Source organism: Rhincodon typus, chromosome 3 (assembly GCF_021869965.1).
Source record: "Rhincodon typus isolate 14 chromosome 3, sRhiTyp1.1, whole genome shotgun sequence".
Taxonomy (NCBI): Eukaryota; Metazoa; Chordata; class Chondrichthyes; order Orectolobiformes; family Rhincodontidae; genus Rhincodon; species Rhincodon typus.
The window spans coordinates 60,463,809-60,486,886 of NC_063334.1; the positions used below are offsets into that span (position 1 = coordinate 60,463,809).

The 23,078-nt window shown below is 39.0% G+C and overlaps 1 protein-coding gene across 1 annotated transcript in view; it reads left to right on the forward strand.

The window, feature by feature from the left end:
- The window catches only part of LOC109936174 (protein prune homolog 2-like), a 103,217-nt gene extending 81,972 nt beyond the window's left edge, over positions 1–21,245 (forward strand). Inside the window, exons 7-10 of the mRNA XM_048593494.1 lie at positions 7,111–7,146; positions 9,049–9,087; positions 12,212–12,259; positions 17,371–21,245. Coding sequence (XP_048449451.1) covers positions 7,111–7,146; positions 9,049–9,087; positions 12,212–12,259; positions 17,371–17,404 — 157 coding nt within the window. The 3' untranslated portion in view covers positions 17,405–21,245. The remainder of the gene's footprint in view (positions 1–7,110; positions 7,147–9,048; positions 9,088–12,211; positions 12,260–17,370) is intronic.
- The last annotated feature ends 1,833 nt before the right edge of the window (positions 21,246–23,078 follow it).

Consider the following 23,078-nt stretch of genomic DNA (forward strand, 5'->3'; position numbering starts at 1 on the left):
GATTTCAGTACTGATTCATGGTTCTTCATAGATCCTCAGGCTAGACTTCCAAGTACTACTATAAGTGGTCTTCTATAATAAAATAGAGATGATGAGCCAGAAACAGGCATTACTGCCTGGAGCAGTTTTGGAACTACTAAGGTCACAGTTACATCATAGCTTACCTCCGAGGCTGATCTAAATACTCATCAAACTGCGTCACTACATGATCCACTCTTCATTTTTGCGTGAGTCATCCAGTTCCAAGTTTTAGACGCCACACATTCTAATTGTTTGAAATGCACATTGTAGTAGTTTTTATTGAATCTATTTTTTCAGAGCGTCCACATGATAGTGTAGCTGAAGACTGGAACTCAGTGGGGTTGGGGAGGGATGATGGAATCTGCAGGACATTGTGGCACCTCAGTTTAGGTCCTTTGTATCTAAAAGTAAATGCTCAAGCCAGTGGTGGAATTGTCATTGAGCAGTAACTAACCCAGCACCTTGAAAGAACAAAAATTAACAATGAGAATGTAATTGTTAACGAGGATGTTTCAACAACCTTGTAATTTCAGATGGAAATGTGTAAATGTAGTTCTTCCTCCCAGTCACACTACATGGAGATGTTAACAGGCTCCTGCTCCAATTAGAATAGAGCTAAAAATAATGATTGCAAACTTCTAAAACTGAAGAAAATTTGGAAATTAAAATCATCACTAAACTGTGAATTAATCAACCTCATCCGTTAATTACTATAAGCCGTAATTAGCTGCAGTAAGGGACTCAGCCTAGAACTAAGGTATGAATCATTTAGCTAGCAATACAAACAATAAATTAAATGTCAGTTGCTGAGATTGCCTAAATTCAATCAATTTATTTCACTTAATTAGATAGAAATGAATAGGCAGCTAGACAAGCGCACCTTTGAAAAGGGAGATGGCTATTTCATCATTTTCCTCAAAGACATAGATATTCTCTCTCTATAAAATGATGCACTGTGGGCTGATCTTACATCGACATTGGTGTTCAGGTACAGGCAGGAGAATTTGTGGCTGCATCTATCCTGAATGTTAAAAGTGGCAGTCTGGACTCTGGACTTTCAGACCTCAAGAAAAATACTATATTTCCACATAGAAGTTGTGGCGGGTAAGCCAGGAAGGAGTGAGGAGGACACTTTGTGAGAAAAGCACCAAAGCCTCAAGGCAGGCCCTCTACCTAGTCAGCCTCAGCACAAAACGTAAAGGAATAAATCATGCAACACTCCTTCAGCCCTCATCCTCACCGTCCCCTCACAGCCCCACTGCATATTTCTCATGTAACCCTAACCCTTCTCATGTACCGTAAAAGCCCCATTCCAACTTATGCCGATCCATGCCAACATGTGCTACCCTTTGCCCTTCCAGCTACGATGCCCAGTATCTACCAATGGCAGACAACACAAGATCTATGCAGAGATGAGATAACATAAAGTTCTATAAAGTAAAGTTCTAAAGGCTGAATGTTTCATTAAATTTCGTGGAGGGTTTCTCTCTAGAAGATCATCCCAAACTTACCTCATTAATTGCCTAGCCTGTTCCAATGGCATCTCTCTCATCTGATGCTAGCCTGATTCTCCTCCTCCACCACAGGTAGAAAAGTTTGCCACTACTGGAATAGCATGGAATAAACCATTAAAACCTGATGTCCGCCGCCATTTTGGAATCGAGGCCATGCACCTGGCCAAGCATTGGCAGTCCGCGGCTGACATTGCTTTGCACATGCGGTCATGCATTCCAGCCCTAATCACTGTTAAAGGAGCAGGCAGCACACCTCTCCGCTCTGGAGCCACTTCCAATCTCACAATCCTATCTAAGTCACTACCAATGAGTCCTAAGTCAAACCAGCTCTCATCTGGAACTGAATAGTCTAGTGGTATTATCACTAGACTGTTAATTCAGAGATCTTAGCCTTCACTGGTAGAGAACTCTAAGTGAAGAAATGTATCCTTATCTCAATCTGAAATTGGCTATCACCTATCCTGAGACTGTCACCCCTTGTTCTGACTAGGGAAAAAGATCCTGTGTCCTGCCAAAATTTTATCTGTTTTAATGAGATTCCTCTCACTCTTCTAAAGAATACCAGCCCAGTCAACTCAATCCCTCCTCACATGACAAACCTGCTATTGCTCAAATCAGTCTAGTGAACCTTCAGTGTGCTCGCTCAGTGGCAACTATATTTTTTTTAGTTAAGGGGAATGAAAACTGCACGCAACGTCCAAAGTGTTGCTGCACCAAGCCCTTGTACAACTGCAGTAAGACTTCCCTGCTCCCATATTCAAATGGTTTCATAATGACAAGGCCTGTGGTGGAGCAGACAACAGCCCTGCTGAAAATGATGCTGTGTTGTGTGGACAGGTGTGGAGGCTTTATACCACACGTGCTGCATAATTCAAGTATGTTATACTTTGCTCGACTGGAGTGAACAATGAGGGAAAGTGGTGAATGCTGAACAACTGTGAAGGCAAGAGCAATTTTCTGAAGATGAGGTCAATGACCTGGACGAATATCTCCCTGCACACGATATAGTGCAAAAATGTTGGATGCCACAAGCCAGACAGGACTTAATTTATTCTCTTTTTATTCTTTCATGGGATGTGGGAGTCACTGGCTAGGCCAGCCTTTATTGCCCATCGTTAATTGTCCAGAGAGCAGTTATGTGTCAACCACATTGCTGTGGGTCTAGAGTCACATGTAGGCCAGACCAGGTAAAGACGGCAGATTCCCTTCCCTAAAGGATATTAATGAACCAGATGGGTTTTTCCGACAATCGACTATTGATTTCATTGCCATTATTCAACTCTTAATTCTCAGAAATGTTCTAAGAATAAGCTTGCCATGGCAGATAATGGAATTTGAAATTAATAAAAATCTGTAATGCTAAACAAACAGGCTGCTTTGCCCTGGATCATGTCAAGCTATTTGAGTGGTATTGGAGCTGCACTTATCCAGGCAAGTAGGCAGTGTTCCATCAGAGATAGTAGGAACTGCAGATGCTGGAGAATCTGAGATAACAAGGTGTAGAGTTGGATGAACACAGCAGGCCAGGCAGCATCAGAGGAGCAGGAAGGCTGACGTTTCGCGCCTAGACCCTTCTTCAGAAAATTCAGAAAAGGGTCTAGGCCCAAAACATCAGCCTTCCTGCTCCTCTGATGCTGCTTGGCCTGCTGTGTTCATCCCGCTCTACACCTTGTTATCTCAGTATTCCATCAGGGCAGGACTTCACCAGGGATGGTGATGATGGGGTCTGAGACATTATCTGTAAGGTATGAATCTGTGAGTATGACTGTGTCAGGCTATTACTTGACCAGCCTGTGAGACTGCTCTCCCGTTTTTTGGCACTAGCATCCAGATATTAGTAAGGAGGTCATTGCAGGCTCTCCAGGGCTGTTTCTGCCGTTGTCTTTTCTGGTGTCTAAATTGATGTCTGGTGATCCATCTCTATTGAGACTACATGTGGCGATTGATACATCTGAGTGGCTTGTTAGGTCATTTCAGAGGGCAGTTGAGAGTCAGCAACTTTGCTGTGGGCCTGGATTCACATGTAGGTGAGACTAGGTGATGCTGGCAGATTTTCTTCCCTAAAAAGCATTAATGAGCCTTTCACCTTTCCTTTACCGTCACTGCATCTAAATCCTGGAATTCCTTCCCAAACAACACTGTGTGTACCTACACACCGTCACCTTCCAGGGCAAATAGGCATAGGCATAGGCAATGAATGCTGGCCCAGCCAGTAAAGAGAACAATGTATATTAATTCTGAGGGGAAATGATAATGTAGCTGCTGAGAGAATTTTTCAGGATGGATAAGAAAGTCTAGAATACAGAGACACCGATCCAGATTTAAGGAGGCTCCCATTTAAGCTCGGGTTGAGAAGGAGCTTCTGAGTACCGTTAATCTTGGTAATTCCCTACCCCGGAAATAACTGGAGGCTGGATGATTGAATGTTTTCCTGGCTGAGTTAGACAGATGTTTAATGGACAAGATGGTCAAGGGTAATGGGGGTCAGGCAGGAAGTTGGCATTACAATCAGACCAGCCATGATCTTAAAAAAATGAGGATTGTGGTAAAATAACTTATTCCACCTTCCTTTGGTTTTGATGTTCCAATGTTCTAATGTGGAGATTTTTCTTTTCACAGAATGACAATGAATAACACAGAATGTTTTAGCTCAGAAGGAAGCCATTCGGCCCATTGTGCCCGCTTTGGTTCTATTCCCTTTGTACATCCCCTGCCTTTTCCACATATCCCTGTACGCCATTTAATCCAAATAATCATCTGATACTGAGATAGTAGGAACTGCAGATGCTGGAGAATCTGAGACAACAAGGTGTAGAGCTGGATGAACACAGCAGGCCAAGCAGCATCAGAGGAGCAGAGAGGCTGACGTTTCGGGCCTAGACCCTTCATCAGAATCTGTTGTGAATGCTTCAATTGAACCCACCTCCATCACATTTCCAAGCAATGCATTCCACACCCTAACTACTCAGTGTGAAAAGCTTTTTTTCTCACATCACCCTTGCTTCTTTTGCAAGTCACTTTAAATCTATACTACCTTGTTCTTTATTTCTTTGTTTACAACCAGGAACAGCTCTCCCTATGTCCTCTGTCCAACCCTGCCATGATGCTGAGAGCTTTATCAAGTCTCCTCTTAGCCTTCTTCTCTCTAAGAAGAATAGTCCCAGTTTCTTCAATCTATCCTCATAGCTGAAATTTTTCATTTCTGGAGTCATTCTTGTAAATCATTTAAATACTGTCTTGTACAAATTCAACAGCACTTCCCTACTCATGTACTCTGTGCCCCTATTGATAAAACTGAGAACACAGTTTGCTTTTAATGTAAAAATTTAGAACATTTTGAGACAAAAGCAGAAATTGCTGGAAAATCTCTGGAGATCTGGCAGCATCTGTGAAGAGAAAGCAGGGTTAACATTTCGGGTCCAGTGACCCTTCTTCAGAACTGGACCCAAAGAGGTAGCTCTGCTTTCTCTCCACAGATGCTGCCAGACCTGCTGAAATTTTCCAGCAATTTCCGTTTTTGTTTCTGATTTCCAGCATTTCCATTTCTTTTATTTTTTTTTTGTTTAGAACACCTGAGAGGCTGTTTACAAGAGTTTTTTGAGTTTTAAACTTAATCTCCATACATCAGTTGTTGGGTGAACACATACTTTTGTTAAATTCCTGCAAGATCATGACAGATTTGTGTGTGACAGAAACTGTTTGATTTCTCATCCTACTGTAACCATTCCCGAATAAGAATGCAATCGGGGAACACGCTCCAGTCAAAGAACCTGAAACTAGCAAAAGCACAATAGGTCAAATCATTGACCATATCCATTTGAAATTCATGCAGTCTTAAAATTTACATGATGACTGAATCACATATGGTAGCACTAATTCCATGAGACCAGATTGTACACACTAACTTTCCCACAAGACTAGTAACATTCGGAAAAACCGTAAATTCTATAATAAATTTGTCATTTCATTACAAATTATTGTACGAATATGAATAAGGACAGCACGGTGGCTCAGTGGTTAGCACCGCTGCCCCCAGCAGCAGGGACTCAGGTTCGATTCTGGCCTCGGGTGACTATGCAAACTCCACACAGATGTTTTCCCTGTGTCTGCGTGTGTTTCCTCTATGTGCTCTAATTTCCTCCCGCTGTCCCATGATGTGCAGTTTAGGCAAAGCAGCCATGCTAAATTGCCCATAGTGGCCAGGGATGTGCATGCTAAATGGATTAGCCATGGGAAATGCATGGTTACAGGGATAGGTAGGGGACTGAGCGTGATGCTCTTCGGAGGTTCGATATGGACTCAATGGGCCGAATGGCCTGCTTCCACACTGCAGAGATTCTATGTCCCATCTCATGCTCCCACCCTCTCCAGAGTTCCAATAGTGACACTATTCTGTTAGCATCGGGATGATCTCATCAGTAAGAGGGAGGAGCTCTAAATATTCAGTCATTTCTCAAAATTTCCTGTATCATAAATATAAAATTATCTAATGATATGTTAAGTGTAAACTTCTTAAAGTCTTCCTAAATACCTTGTTAGTACGTAACTTTTATTGCTGTACCTTAGGAATTGTGCATTGGTAAGGAAGTAAAATAGAGATTTGCTTAGTTCACAGATTGTATGTCTAATAGAGTGCTGTCAGAACTAGAAAAGATCTCTGAGTAGTACAGTTTTGCATATTACGGGATCTTATTTCATCTAGTAAATTACCATTCTATTCTATTAAATTGCCTATTTGCAGTAATTATTTTTTGAAGGTGTTTTTTTTTCTTGTAGCCTCTTGTAATTTTCAATTAGCAATTTACAGATAACCCTGCTTAATCCTTGTTTTTTTTGTGTTGCTTTCTTCTTGAAATGATTCAACAAGGTGCAAGTTTTTTTTAGTAAGCCTTCTGTGAAGGCAGAATGTATATCAGCCAACTGTCTTTTTTTTAGTTTGATTGAAATAATTCATTTAGAACTGCTTAGTTAACTTTAAAAGGATAGATTTCTGATTTCCGCCTGCAATTTTCCTATTGTCCTGCAAGCACACTATAGTAAGTAAGCTTTAATCTGCACACGTTATTCTCAAAATAGTTTCTTTTTTAAAAAAAAAGGTAATTTGATCTCATTTCAACATTGTGGGCACTGTTGGTAATCACCTTACAAGTGAGCTTCTTCCCATTCAGCCCGAACAGACCCTTGATTAAATATCAAATTTTTAAAATCTCTTCCATATCCTGTATCTGTTTATTCTAAAGTGAACATTTGTGATTGCAAGTTTGAATTTTCACCTTTAAGATGTATGTCTAAATACTTCAGAAATTCTAAACAATTTTAGTTCACTGTATAGCACAATTACAAATCATATTTCAATTTGTTGGACCAGTTGTCATCTACTCTAATTTGATGATCTGCAATGTTCACTTTAGGGATATTCTTATCAGTGTCCAAACTAACACCTCTTATTGATTCTTCATGTGCTATCATTCATTCCCACTGAAGACACAAAGGTGATTTCTTCTGCCTGCTTAACTATTGTGACCGGATTTTTTAAAATTTCCTAACTTTGGTTTAATGACTTATTTCCTATAAGGTATGAAGAAGAAAAGTGTATAAAAAGAAGGATGAGGTAAATTATGATATTTCAAGTCACGTTACAGGCTACAGCACTGCCCTCCATTGCAGAAAGCTAACTGTTTGCTGTTGGGTGATAACTATATTTGCTTGAATGTGCTGATCTATCTTTCTCTTTTTACCTTACATTTACTCTAATTAAAAGTGTGAGTAACACTGGTACATGGCTACATCAGCATTGGCAGGTGTCAGTAGTTTGCGCCTTTTAATGTACACTGTACTAAATCTTTCCAAGACTTTTCAGAGGATTGGGAGAAGAGAAGTCATTATACTGAACCAAAAGAGATATTAGGTCAGGTGGCCAAACACTTGATCAACGAAGTAGGTTTTAATTGGTTTCTTGAAAGGAGTAGAGAGGCAGACAGGTTTGGAGGCAAAAGTCCACACCTCAAGATCTAAGGGACAGTAGTGATGGGAATGAAAGAGATGATGGATGCATGTGAGACCAGAATTAGTGTACAAATGGAACCTGATCTTATGTCTTCAGGTAATGTCAGGTAGTCATATGTGTTTGGGAACTAGGGGAAGCCAAGGATAAATCGCTGAGAGACACCATAAATAATGGTGCATTAGTGGAAAAATATCACTGCAGAGATCTAATTGCTGAAGGCAGTTACTGAGGTTGGCAGAGGTGAGGCTTTGGAGGGATTTGGACAAGGATGAGAATTTTAAAATTGTTGATTGATGTACAGGGAACCCTTTCAGCAAACATAGGAGTGATCACTGAATGGAACCTGGTGTGAGTTACAATTCAGGCAGCGGAGTGTTGGATGCATAAAATTTCATAGTGTGTGGACAATGAAAAGCTGGCCAGGTGAGCATTGGAATAGTTGAGTACGGAGGTAACAAGAGCTTCCGTCAGGGTGTCAGCAGCTGGTAGAGACAGGTATTATGGAATTGGAAGTATTTAGTCTTTGTTATTGGATGCTGGAGGTTTATCTAAATGCCAAAGAGAATGCTCAGATTGTGAACAGTCTGACTGAACTGGAAATAGTGACTAGGGAGAGAAATAACGTCAGTAGTTGGGAAATGGAGTTAATTGAGAGGGCACAAAGATGGTGGTTTTGGTCTTCTCTTGCTTAATTGTAGGAAAGTTCAGCTCTTTCAAGACTGGAAGTTGGATGAGCAGGGTGACAGCACTGCTGTGGAGTGGTTGAGTGAGCTGGTGTGGAAGGAGAACTGACTATTGTCAGTGTATGTGTGAAACCTGACCTTGTGTTTTGGATGCTGTCACCAAGGACTAGCATGTGGTTGGTAAACAGCAGAAAAGCCAAAGACAAATTTTTGGGGGATTTGAAAGATGACAGTGGGACTCAGGAAATTCTGTCACTCTAAATGAAATTAGAGGTAAGAGGTAGCAGCAGTCCCGCACAGCTGAATGAGAACAGAGAGATGTTAGAAGAGAATGATTTGGGTCAGTCATGTCCATAATTATCAGGTTAGATGTGTGTTGTTTACCTTTTTTCCTTTATCAAGCCAGGATTATACAGATCAACTTTTTGCATCATTCAAATAACCAATTATCTTTCTTCAATCCAGAATGAATCTCATTTGCTTTGCCAGGTTACTAAATGCTGAATGTTAACAATATCTGAGTAGGCGGCTGCATTTTCAGCTTTCAATAATAAGCATGTGATTTTCTTTTTTTAAAACCGTCTCATTGTCATAGATCTGTTGTGAAGGTTTGAGATAGCAAATATTGTTAAACAATGAAAGGTGATAGCTCTTGACAGCATTCTGAGTGGGAAATACTAATCACAGTGCAAAATACTTAATCTCTGCATCTTGAGACCTGCATCAGGCTTAGCAGCATGTTAACAGTTACATTATTTTGTTTTGCAATTGTCTTGTTGTTTCCTTTATAATTATCAATATTAATCATGATTATCTTCTGCAGGTTGGATGAAGAACTAAAAGAAGCATCAGAAGCAGCAAAGTAAGTCAAAGTTCAGTGTTATTTGACCTTTTTTTTAACATTATGGATTTAATTTCCTTACCAGCTACTACATTAACCATTAATTCTGGAAGCAACCTGCACCCCCAGTAACTTCAGAATTGAGTTATTTCCACAATGAGAAATTGAAATACAAAATTGCCCAGAAGTCAAATTGAAATTCTTGTAATTGTATTTCACTTACTGGATTTGGCACAGACATTGGAAAGGGATTTCAGATTGCAGTGTAGGCTATAAACTACAAAACTAATTCTTCAAAATAACAAATAAATATCAACAATAGACAATACGGCCCATTGTGGATTGTGTACAGAATTTTACCCACATTTCTACTGTTCAAATATGAGCAAACAGTACAACCCTCGGGCTCAGCAATCATAACAGAATTGGTGCATGGGCTGGATTCTATGAGCCACCCATATGCCAGAAAGCAGGTAGGTGGATCTGTAGAATGGAATGTCCAGCACAATGCTGGCTTGCCCATCTCTGCCCCAACATCATTTATGAGTGGCAGCTGAGGCAATGGGTGAGTAACCCACTTTTGGGGTACTTGAGACCCTTAAGTGGGCAACTAATGCTCATTTGAGGCTTTCATTCTCAACTGAGAGAGGCTTGCACCTCACGTAGCCCTGCAGGTTATCCCTGTGGACTGCTGGTCAGCGCAAGGGCAGAGTGTTTCCTTCCAGGCCCCTGGTGGTAATTGGAGGACCACCCTACAGTTTACTACCTCTCCCACCGTAATAACTAAAGGCATGTTGGCCGAAAGCCGAGCAAAAACGAGCTCACCCCTTAGATTTATACTGGATGCAAGGAGCCCAATCTCAGCACGTATTGCAGCCCATGGAGTTTAATCCAATCCGATTCCCAAGTCAGTTCCTCAATCACCTTTAAAGAATTATCAAGATCATTCAAGACATACTTCCCTTCACGTATGAATATTATCCAGGTTCAAATCAATTGAGAAACATGTGGTGTTTATTTTAATTAATTTGATCCTCACTAATAAGCTCAGATCCCAACATGTTTGTCTGAGAATTGAGTTGAGTTTTAAAAATCTGCAACATAAAACTGATAGCTTCATGGTCATCCTGCTGCTATCCGCTTATTGTAAAAATTTAAAAACTAGTCAGTTCGCTAATATCCTTTAGAAAAGGAAGCCTCTTGACCTTTCCACGTGTGGCCATGTGTGACTTCAGTCACCATCAAATTAGGTGACTCTTAACTGCCCTCTGAAGTGACCAAGAAAGCCATTTAAATAAAAACCAAAAGAACTGTGGATGCTGTAAATCAGAAACAAAAGCAGAAGTTGCTGGAAAAGCTCAGCAGGTCTGGCAGCATCTGTGAAGAAAATAATCAGAGTTAACATTTCGGGTCCGGTGACCCTTCCTCAGAACTGACGTCAGTACTAACGATAAGAATTATTTTCAATATTTCAAGATCAAATAAAAAAGACAATTATAATTCAACAGAAGACAGAATGTTTGCAGGCCTAGGAACTGTCCATTTAATGGAAGAGAAAACCATTTGCAGAATAAAACAAGCAGCGATCAGGAAGTGTCTTTGGATATAGCAAAATAAATGACTTTTTAATGAACAAATATTAACATAATCAAGCTTACTGGTTTTATGGCAGCTGTTTTGTCTTTGAGAACGTATACAATGGCATACAATGCAGAGTCCTTGATGAACAAGCCTAATTTTAACTAAAAACATAAGATAGAACAAAAATACACGTGACAGAACCCTGACAAGACGTTTTGCCTATGTCATAGCATTAATAATTAAACTGACCTGAGAAGTCCCGGAGATTGTGTAATCCAGTTGAGCAGATCACTGCTGGGCAACATTTGATGGATAACTTGTTGAGCCAGAAGGAACAAGCCTTCTCCTGCTAGCCTAGCAGTGTTCAGAAGGTGCTTATACATGAATGCTTCTTTCTGCTTGCCAGATTTCCCAAAGCCTTAGAAACATGAGTCATAAATGGAATGATCATAGAAATTAAGGGCAGGCATCCTTATAATATTTAAATGATCATGCAATCCACTTATCACTCACCTGCAAACATTTCCATTAAAATGGGAAGTGAGCATGTTAGAGACTTGCTGGGTCCATATAATTCATATGCATCTATCTTAATTGTTGATTTGTGTCCTGGAGCCATTCAGGCTTGTCTGCATTGCCTTGTGTAGCAGCCATCAAATCAGCAGGAGAAGTAACCGAGAGAAGTTTGGTCATTTGTTTTTATTTTTCAGTGATTTCCAAGTCCCACATACCAACAAATGTTATTGCATTTATTTGTCCAGTTATCTTTTCTGATTTGGGACTTTATAACAAAAAAAACTGATCCTCTCGGAGCAAGATCCAGGACCATTCAGTGATCCAGGAGTTTTCCTCACCAGCTATACAATATATAGATGCCTTTAATGCATTTACAAGCTACCTGTACATGGTAGCCTGGAAGGTACCAGTTACCTTTATGTCTTAGTCATTCCAGTCAGTAGCAGCTACATTTGTCTTTCACTAATGGTCTAATCCAGTTTTTTCTGATGGGCTTTGACAGAATTTTACCTGCTGTGGGACTGAGTCCTTCTCCAGGATACTCAGTAAATATTTGGTGTGGACTGACGCCCTCGTTTCACACAACTGTTACGCCTTTCCTGCCCCCAGATTCACCTTACAGCTTGATCCTGGACCTCCCCCTCAGTGAATGAATTCATTTCACTACACAGTCCTAAATCAGAAAAGATAACTCTACAAATATACTGGGGAAGCAGAATTTCCATCACTGTAGAATTCTTCACAGTTTACTTTGAAGTTATAGGCTTTGGCGTATGGAATCCTCACCTATGGAGTAGTTATAAAAAAAGGAAAGAATTAATTTTTGCTCTGATAAGCACAAAATCTTCCCTCTCCTTTGAAGAAAATAAAAACATATTTTATTCGTTTTTGATTTATTTGGTTGACGTGACAATATGCACAGTACAGCTTAAGTCATGTAGCTTGATTCTGTCAAAAACATTGTATCCTCTGTTTCAGAATTGTTCCTTATAGTGTCAGAAATTAATCTTGTTTATTGCTCCCTTTCTTGTGATTTTTGTTTCCATAGAGTTAGCAGACTGTCAAGTGAATCCAAAACACCTTCAGGGGAACAGCAGTAAGGATAACATTATGATCGATATAAATCTTCTGACTATTCTCTATGGCTATGCAGTTCTGCCTTGCGTTTTGATCAATTCTGTGTTGTGTTGTAGTGCATAGTCATCCATTGTATTACGTTTATAGGTTTATTGGCATAAATGTATTGGACGATTTCTGGCTTGAATTACTTCACTTAATTTTTCCAAACAAACATGCAAGCTTATGAGTATATATACAGGCAAACGTACATATTAGGTGTAAGACTAGGCCACTTAGCCCCTCAAGCCTGCTGTGCCATCTGGTAAGATTGTTTCCAATCTGATCACTCCACGTTCCTAAACCTTATTATGTAATTAATATAAAGTTACATTATTAACTTAATAATGTTATTATTAAGAATATCTAGATTCTCAACAAGAATCTATGTATTTTCCGCTGTCTTAAATTGAGCATCCTTTATGTTTAAACATGACATCTTTTGGGATTCTCCCACAAGAAGAACCATCCATTCCATTTACATCCTGTTGAGACCATAATCTTGTGTGTGCAAAAACAGAAGTTGCTGGAAAAGCTCCGTAGGTCTGGCAGCATGGTTCCCAGTTATGTCTGTCTCTTTGTGGAGTACGTGGAACATTCCTTGTTCCGGTCCTGCTCCAGCCCCCACCTACAACTCTTTCTCCGATATATCGATGATACCATCGGTGCTGCTTCCCTCTCTCATCTGGAATTGGAATTGTTCATCGATTTCACTTCCAATTGCCACCCTGCCCTCACTTTCACCACGTCTACATCTGACTCCTCCCTTCCCTTCCTCGACATCTCTATTTCCATTTCTGGGGATTGACTGGCCACTAATATCCACTATAAAACCCACTGACTCCCACAACCACCTGGACTATACATCCTCACACCCTACTTCCTGTAAAGACTCCATCCCGTTCTTTCAGTTCCTCCATCTCCGTCACATACATTCAGATGAGGCCAACTTCGACAAGGGAGCCTTCGAACTATCCACCTTCTTCCTCAACCGAGGATTCCCCAGCACTGTTGTTGACTGGGCCCTCAACCAGGTCCAACCCATCTCCCACACTTCCGCCCTCACCCTTTTCTTCCCTCCCGCAACAGTGATAGGGTTCCCCTTATCCTCACCCACCATCCCGCCAGCATCCACGTGCAGAAGGTCATCAGGGACACCATTTCCGCCACCACCAGACACATATTCCCCTCCCCTTCCTTGTCCACCTTCTGCAGGGACCGTTCCCTCCAGGACACCTTGGTCCTCTCTTCCTTCATCCTCAATACCCTCTCACTGTCCCACAGCACCTTCCCCTGCAACCAGCGAAGGTGCAACACCTGCCCATTTACCTCCTGCCCTCCCCATCATCCAAGGGCTCAAACATACCTTCCAGGTGAAACAACACTTCACCTGCACTTCACACAATCTAGTCTACTGCATTCGCTGCTCACAGTGTGGTCTCCTCTATGTTGGAGAAACGAAGTGTAGACTGGGTGACAGCTTTGCAGAACATCTACATTCTGCTCACAAAAAAAACCTTGAGCTACCCATTGCCTGCCACTTTAACACACCACCTTGTTCCCTGGCCAACATCTCTGTCTCTGGCTTGCTGCAGTGTTCCAGCAAAGCTTAGCACAAGTTGGAAGAACAACACCTCGTTTTTCACTTGGGGACCCTGCAGCCCTCCGGATTCAACATTAAGTTCAATAAATTTTAGGATCTAAACTCTCCCATGTCCTAGCCCCCTACCCCACACACCAGGCCTTGTTATCACAGCCTGCCATTACACAATACCTATTGTTAACCACTAACAGTTCTCATTAACAGCTATTCACCCTCCTAGCTAGATTGTTATCAATTTCTTTGTCTATCCAACTGCTCTTCTCTCTTCAGGCTCTATCGTTTAGTCCCTACCCTATTCCCCCTCTCTATTTTCTGCATATAAACCGACGTTTTCCCAGCTATCGTCAGTTCTGAGGAAAGGTCATCGGACCCGAAATGTTAACTGATTTTTTTTCTTCACAGATGCTGCCAGACCTGCTGAGCTTTTCCAGCAACTTCTGTTTTTGTTTTGATTTACAGCAGCCACAGTTCTTTCAGTTTTTAATCTTGTGTGTATAATCTGGTTAACTCTTACTCTTCTAAACTCCAATGGATACAAGTGTAGCCTGTCCAACCTTTCCTCATAAGACAACCCACACTTCCTGATATTAGTCTAGTGAATCTTGTCTGAACAGTTTCCAATGCATTTACATCCTTTCTTAAGTAAAGAGACTAACACTGTGTAAAGTATTCTAAATGTGGTCTCCCCCACAATGTGCATAACTGAAACAAGACCTACTTATCGTTGTGTTTGTTCCTCTCACTATAGGACACCAGACCCCTCAGCATCTTAACGCTTTGTAATCTCTCACCATTTAAATGATGTATTTTAATATTCTTCCTGCCATAATGGACAATTTCACATTTCCCCACATTATACTGCATTTGTAGATCTTTGTCTATTCACTATATGTACCCTTTTGTAGCCTCCTTATGTCCTCTTCACAACCTACTTTTCTATTTATCTTAATGCCATCAACAAATTTAGCAACAAAATCTCCTGTCCTTTCATCAAAATCATAATGAATTGTAAAACCTTGAGGTCCCAAATTGATCTCTGTGGCACAACAGTCATTACATCTAGTCAACCAGACCTATATAACCGTCCACCATGAGCTTTTGTTTTTGCAATAAACTTTGATGTGGAACTTTAATAAATACTCTTTAATCAATGATAACCCTTTGCTCAGAAAACAAAGTGATTTCTTCACTCCTTTGTTGAGAAACAGCAATGCAATATGTTCATACCAAATCATTCAAAATAGTTCACATTGCAGTAGCAATAGTCTCATCATTGCTATATGCAGTCGTAATTCATCGAGTCTCCCTTTTGGTGGTGGATAGGTGCAAATGTTGATGAACACTGAGTCAAACAAATGTAAAATGAATCTGTTCAAAAATTCAAAAGTTACTCTGAGTCTAGCTATTACGATGGATTGTATTGTCATTAGTAATTTGAAATCAACAACAAAAACTGTTTAGGGTACAATACCCTTTTGTGTTTGCCCCTAAATAAATAGATTTCACATTAAGAATGAACAACTTTTTAAATGAAATAACACAAAAATCAAATAATTATGCAGCATAGATTATATATGTTTACCAATATTGTTATCATTTAGAATATATCATTGTGCAAGTAACAAATCATGGTAGCAGAAAAATTAAAGGATAAAGCCATTAGTGAAGAAAAAAAACAGATGTACAAGAACATGCTGGAAATGTGAAATAAAATGGAAAATGTTGTGAATACTCAGGTAATACAGATGGTCTTCGTAGAGAGACAAAAGCATGATTAATGTTTCAGGTCACCATTTTCACTGGAACTGTGCTCAGCTATGTTTGCATTGTCACATCCATTTTTTGTTTAAACCGGAATTAGCACAGAATTCTGGACTTCTTAAATCAGGTTAGAATTATTTCCCCCAACTATTTCACTCCTCTTCTCAAGAAACTGATTATGATGGATGCAGTTTCACATAGTCTGGATGGTGATTTGCTCAGTGGGAATATTGTGTACAGTTCTGGGCACTTCATTATAGGAATTATAAAACACATTGAGGAGAGTGCAGAAGAGATTTTCAAGAATGGTTCCAGAGAGGCGGAACTACAGTTATGAGTAAAGATTGAAGAGGTTAGGACTGTGTTCCTTGGAGAGAAGAAGGCTAAGTGAAAATCTAATGGAGGTTTTCAGAATCGTGAAAGGGCTGGATACCGTAGATAGAGAGAAACTGTTCCTTCTTGTAAAAGGATCAAGGACCAAAGAACATAGCTTTAAAGTGACATGCAAAAGAAGCAAATAAAATGGGAGGAAAAACTTTTTCACACAACAAATGGTTTGGGTCTGAAATGTACTGCCTGGAAATGAGTTGGTGGCAGATTCAATTAAGGCATTCAAGAGGGTATTATATTGTAACTGAGATAGAAACAAGTGCAAGGTTATGGAAAATGGTAGGAGAATGGCATGAACTTATGGTGCTTATTTGGAGAGCCATTGAAGACATAATTGGTGAAATGGCTATCTGCAATGTAACACTTCTGTGAGGTGCTATATAATGTCCTTTTTTCAGAACCAACTTTAGGCTTTGTTACTTCCTCAGATTCCACCCTCTGTGTCAGAGCATAGCGAAGGAACATCGAAAGATAGTGCAACACCATGTGACTCACTTTCCTGCAAGTCAACAGATCACTCCCAATGAGTCAGATAGCCCACATGTAGTCACCAGTGTTCAATGGGTGGGTTATTTAGGGCATGGCAGATTCACGTAAGTTATGTTTAAGCAGAGAGGCTACGATGAATCCTAGTAAATGACTTTGAATTGTATGCAAGCATTTGATTTTGAATATTTATGAATTTCCTCCTGAGTTTCCTGCTTTACTGCCTTCCCACTTGCATTTTGGCAGTTGTGAGACATTTCTCTGCTCCTGGGGTAACATATGGCTTCCCACATGATTCTCCAAACTCACCCACTATCTTGCCCATTCCCACAGGCTCCACAAAAATCTGCGTCCTTGTTTAGGAAATGAAGGTAAACCTACATTGATAATCACATGAAAGTATGCATTAGCAAAACCAAGGAGAGATTCAAACTTAGTTATAATATTGTTTATCATCAAAGACCTGCTGTCTCTCATTGGCCAGGCTCACTTATGGATAATGGTCTCTTGGTTGAGGTACAAAAGTGCAATATACATCCATGAAATAATATCCCAGCCAGGAGTCTTAATTATTCCTCAAATATCTTCTTAAGAAAACAAGGATAATTGCATGTATTTAATAAAACTCAAACTGCTGTACCGTGATAATAAAATCAAAAGTGACATTTGAACTTGATACCATTCTTAGCATTTTACTTATCACAGTCAGCATAATAATTGTTAAACTTGTTTTCTCTGACCCTTCGGCCCAAGTTTGAAAACAATAATCGTAATGATTTTGTGGATTCCCTTTGTTTTTTTCTTTAACTTTCTTCCTCAAGTTTGCTACAATTACTTTTCTTTTTACCCAGAGTTGAAACAGCACTCGATAAACCTGTGGAATAACAGTGAGCATGGACTTCCAACTACCACTTACAGTTTTAGATTCTGACTAGCAACTGAACCAGTTATCTTCCTACATTAATTATTGACTTAACTGTTTACACGTTGGTTGTTCATGTTTATTTTATGAAGTGTTATTCTGTGAGTCATGCATTGGGACAGTTGTGCCTGTGAATAGAATGTCAAATGATGTTGTAATAAATGGCAATAATATACATCTAGTTCAAGACTTTAATTTCAAAATAATTATCAATCAGAAACACTGCAGCAGCATTGCCATATTTAAAGGAAATCTCCAAGTGTCAAATTGCTCCTTTTCTTCCTGCCTTGTTCCAGTGAGCAGTAAAATAATCACGACTTTTTGAAATGAGACTTTTGCATCCAGCCATGACTGGAGAAACCGTATAATTGTCAGGTTTATTTGGAAAATCTTTTCCTGCTTTACAAGCGAATGAAAGAAAAATAGGTCTTTAATTCAAATTTCAAAATGCTTATATTGAATTCTTGAAAGGCAACTTTAGTTTGACCTATTCTGACAGAGCTTAAACCATGTAATGACCACTTTCAATGTTTTCACTTTCACATTTCACGAGTGCATATGATTTATTTTCAATTGATTCTGTTCTGGAAAGAAGGAAACTTACTGTCAAGAAGCATTTATAAACTTCTTAAGATTTATTTCAACGCTTCTGTCTGTTTCATTTAAGAGGTTGGAATTTCCTGTATTATCCATACCATGTCCTGATCACTTGAAGGAGGTTCAGATCTGGCCAAAGGTTCTCCATATTTGTGCAGTGAGAAATGATGAACTGGTACTTTAATCAGAGATAGCATTATAAAGAAAACTCCTTTGCTTAATTCCCTCACAAAGCCAGTAGTTCCAAGCAAATTAAATTCTCTCTGAACTAGCCATTTTTTCAAACACAGTCATGCACTCTTAACACCAGTAATCCCTTCCTAATGTTGTGTAGTTACCAAAACATGTCTATTACTGTACTGGGACTGAATGTCCACTTTTAAACAATTGTAATGAGAAACAACTTTGTTCGTGCCTGACCTGTTTTCATCCTTTGTTTTTTTCTATTTCACCCTTTGCTTTTCTATTCAAAAGCATTCCTAAAAGTTTAAAAAAAAAATTATTTCATGTTTCCCTCCAAGACACACAACAATCATCATCACTAGTTCAAAATCCTGGGCACCCTATTTAACAGCACTGTGCTGTGGGAATCTTTCTCACAAACTGCAGCAGTTCAAGAAGAAAGTCTGCTATATTGTCAAGGGCATGTAGGAAGGCACAATAAATGCACCAGTCCTGCTAGTGATACTGACATACCAAGAATGACACAGAGAGCAATGACAATGAAAATAGAAGTTGCTGGAAAAGCTCGGCAGGTCTGGCAGCATCTGTGAAGAAAAAATCAGAGTTAATGTTTCGGGTCCGATGACCCTTTCTCAGTTCTGAGGAAAGGTCACCAGACCCGAAACATTAACTCTGATTTTTTTCTTCACAGGTGCTGCCAGATCTGTTGAGCTTTTCTAGCAATTTCTGTTTTTGTTCCTGATTTACAGCATCTGCAGTTCTTTCGGTTTTTAAAAAAGCAATGAAGTTGTCCAATTTGTTCAGCTTTACCATCTTGCTCTTCATTGTGAATTTGGATCTTTGGTATGCACTAACTTCAGAGCAAGGTGTTCATTAACATTATTCTTGTGTAGATTTAGTTTGTCAGAATATATTTTCACTGTGAAAGTTCCAATTCAGAAACCTCAATTAATGTCGTATTTGTTGTTAGAATCCTCAGTACAATTATATTTTCCTTTCTACTGAGTTTGATAAGTTACTGGCAACGGGATTTATTCCAAATTGTTTCTTAAAATGATGATTCATTTTGATTACCTAGTTTGTTCTATTTTTGCTTTTTTTTAAAAAAAAAAATGGGTAGTTTAAGAATTTTACAAAATATGCACATATTTTTGTTGTATAACTCACTTAATTCCAAGTCGGTTTATTTTGATTTTTTACACTTTCTATTAATGCGTTAACTCTGCAATATAGAATGGAGATTTCCTTTAACAAGAAAGCCATCCACACTGATGGTTGCCAAGAAATCAGTGACTTCTAAAGTTATATTTTTGAGAATGTCTTATTTCCTAAACCCTTACTTTAATAATGAGAAAAGTTTCAATGCAATAACCTGTAACTTTAAATGGTAATTTTCGTGAGCTTCTGTTGTGTAATTTTTAAAGAATTATGTGATGTATTAACTATTTCTAACTTTAATGAGTCCTTTGGCCTTGAGTGTTCTTTAGCTTTCTAAAAGATTATGATAGATTTCCAGGGTGAGTGAGCCATAGTCAATGTAAACTAATAATATGTCAATTATGAAAATTGTTGCATCCAAGTTTAACATACAATTATTGTCTTAATGAATATGTATATATAATTTCTAAAACTTCTGTAATTCTGTTCTGCACTATTCAAGATTTCTACAAACCTACTTTAATTAAAGAACAGCAAGAAGGATGCATTTTGCCCTGACAAGGCTTTAAGTCCCACCTAGAATTGAGATCATTGTTTTCATGGGGGAAATCCCTGGTTAATTCCATGACCAAATCACTTGACCATTGAGTGCATTGCCCCTTCTATCGTTGGTCGTGGTTCCTCTTCCTGACTCACCCCTTCTAGTAGCTTATCAGCACAAACCCTCAACAGTCATTACTCAATGATTTATTTGTGTCATTTAGTAGATTATGGGGGAGTTTCCAAATTTTTCCCCCAGCCACGAATCTGCTTCCTTGGTGACAGAACTCCATTCCGATAAATAAATATTGGTGATTCACAAAATTTGTTACTGATATGTGTTAAAATATTGAACAAATTCTGAAAATTGTAGAAGAGTTGTCTTCACTAGTAAATTCTAGATATTTTGCACTCCCTAAATTCATGGTCAGTAGATTATGGTAAGCAGAAACACCTTAATTTTTTTATTGTATCATGTCAATGACATTCTCTCATGTAAACAGTGTTAGAAAATGTAAAGTAATTAACACATGCAAGTCAGAAATTGCCCATTACATTTTCAGTTGTTTTTTTCTATTATAGTTTATGTAAATTATTTACTCTGTCATACAGCATAGCTAAGTGAGCCATCGAATGGATGAACTCACTTTTTAATAGGATTTAAAGATAAACTACCTAAAGTGACTGCAAGAAAGATTTTTTTCTTTATTCATTAACAGGATGATGGCATCACTGGCTTGGCAGTATTTATTGCCCGTCCCTAATTGCCCAGAGGGCAGTTAAGAGTCAACCACATTATTGTGGGTCTGGAGTTACATGTAAGCCAGACCAAGTAAGGATGGCAGTTTCCTTCCCTAAAGGACATAAGATGAAGGTGTTTGTAAAAGGGCATGTTTTTCTCAGTGTCAAGCAACGTAACAATCTCCTCCTTTCTGTGCCATATTGGCTGCACGGAATTTCAAATGGTTAAATTTCAGATCACAGTCAAATTGAGCAATGCTATTTCAATGTGGATTTGGACGCGGATACTTTTGAATCTAAGTAAAACACTGTGTATATATGGGAATTTAAGATGTCGAACAGTTAACAAACATGTGCATGCTAGGGCAGAGGCTACAGCATCACTAAAGGAGAAATCAGTACCTTGTAGTAGCTGTATCTGCTGCTCTGTTTGCCTATATGTAAAACAATGCCCTCTGCTATTGTATCCCTTAGGCGTTATTACTTTGACAAATTGTTGGCCATTCTTTATGTAAGAATATGATGTGAAACTTTACATATTCTTAAAATGGTAATTTGCACTATTAAATGCTGTGATATCCTTTATGTTGTGTTTTTTTTATTTCAACTGTTACAACTTAGAGTTAGTGCACTGGAAATCAAGACCCATTATTCTTGGAGTCATCTCAAATATGAAAAGATTTAATCAAAGTATCCAGAATCCCCAGTTTACCTGACTGATGCTTCCAGGTTAAAAGGAAACACTCACCAGTTTCTGTATGTAACAAGAAAACATCTGATCATTACAATCAACCAGTTTTAACTAGTGACAAGAAAGAGACACAAATTATTTTATAACTCTATTACTTAAACTTTGCCATTTCTTAATAAAAAGAATCTCCATACCCCATACAAACAGATATACAAAGAGACAAGACAATGCACATATTTTACAGATGAGGGAGGACCAAAAAGCAAAGTCAATGAAATAGTCTGGCACTGGCCCACATTGAAATCTATAATGAGACATTTTCTCCCTACCCCATTCCCTTCAAGTAGTTGAGGAGGACTAAGGCTGTGGATACATTGATCCTCAGCTTTACACTCACCCGTGAAAATCTGCCCATTCACTGTCTCTGAAGGTGTTTTTTCCCTTTTCTCTTTCAAGAAAAGATTTAGCAGAGAGAGAAAAAGAGCGTATTTAGCTGCTCAAGATTTTCTTTAACTTCTCAACTGAAAGAGAAATTTTCTGCTTCATAGACTGGATGTTTCTGCTGTATTGTCCAAATGCAAAGCTATAATTGCTCGCCCAGGAATCAGTCAAGAAGTTGTTAATGTACTTGGTTTTCCTGAACTCTCAACTGGTTCTGGTTGAAAAACCAATCCAAGATCTGTCATTGGCAAAACACATCCAGGGAGCCAAGGTGTGTAGCACTGTGGGTGTATCCATACCCCATAGACTGCAGGGGTTGAAGAAAGCAGGTCACCATCACCAGGACAAGGGTAACTGGAAATGTGTATTAATTGTTACCTAGCCAGCAATTCCTACATTCCATGACTGAATTAAAAGAAACATTCTTTCTGCCCCACAATGTTCCAAGATACCTGTGTTCATTAAACCTGGACTGCTCGAGAATCCCTGATTTTACTTAGTCCGTTGTTGTCTGCTGTGCTTTCAGCCATCTCAGCCCTGAGCTTCAGCATTTTCTATCTCACTGTCCTCCTTTAAGAACTAAAACCTATATCTTTGACCAAGCTTTAGCCATTTGTCCTAATATTGCCTTACACACTCGGTGTCAAACTTTGCTTATAACACTACTATAAAGTATCTTGGGACTTGTTATCATCTTTAAAAAGCCAACGAAATAGATAAGATGCAGACATTGTTGAGAAACTATGAGAGATTTACTAACATTATACCTGGGTGAGGTGCTGTGGGGAGACTAGCATTATTCTTATAGCAAGGAAAGTTGAGTAGAATTAAGTTGAAGTTTTATCTTAAACAGTTTTAATCAGAGTGGAGAGGGGGAACAGTTTCTAATAACAGGAGGATCCGTGACAAGAGGATACAGATTTAAGATGAAAAGAACCTGTAGGGAGATGAGAATATTTTTATGGTGGAATATGCTAAAATATTAATGATAGAAACAAATTCAATAGTATATTCCAAACAGGAAACACAGTTGTAATGAAAATAAATTGCAAGGTTACGGGAGAGGAGCAGGGAAATTAGACTTACAGCTCCGTGCTATATCTTTCTATGACACAAATTGACTTTTTTTAATAATTGCAAGATCAAATACCTTGTAGCGATTTCCTGTGTCTCAACAAAGAACTACCATCCTGTACAATGGGGACAGCCAGCACATCACATAAAATGAGGCTGAAGTATTTGTAATAATCTTCAGCCAGAAGTGCTGAATGGTTGATCTGTCTTGG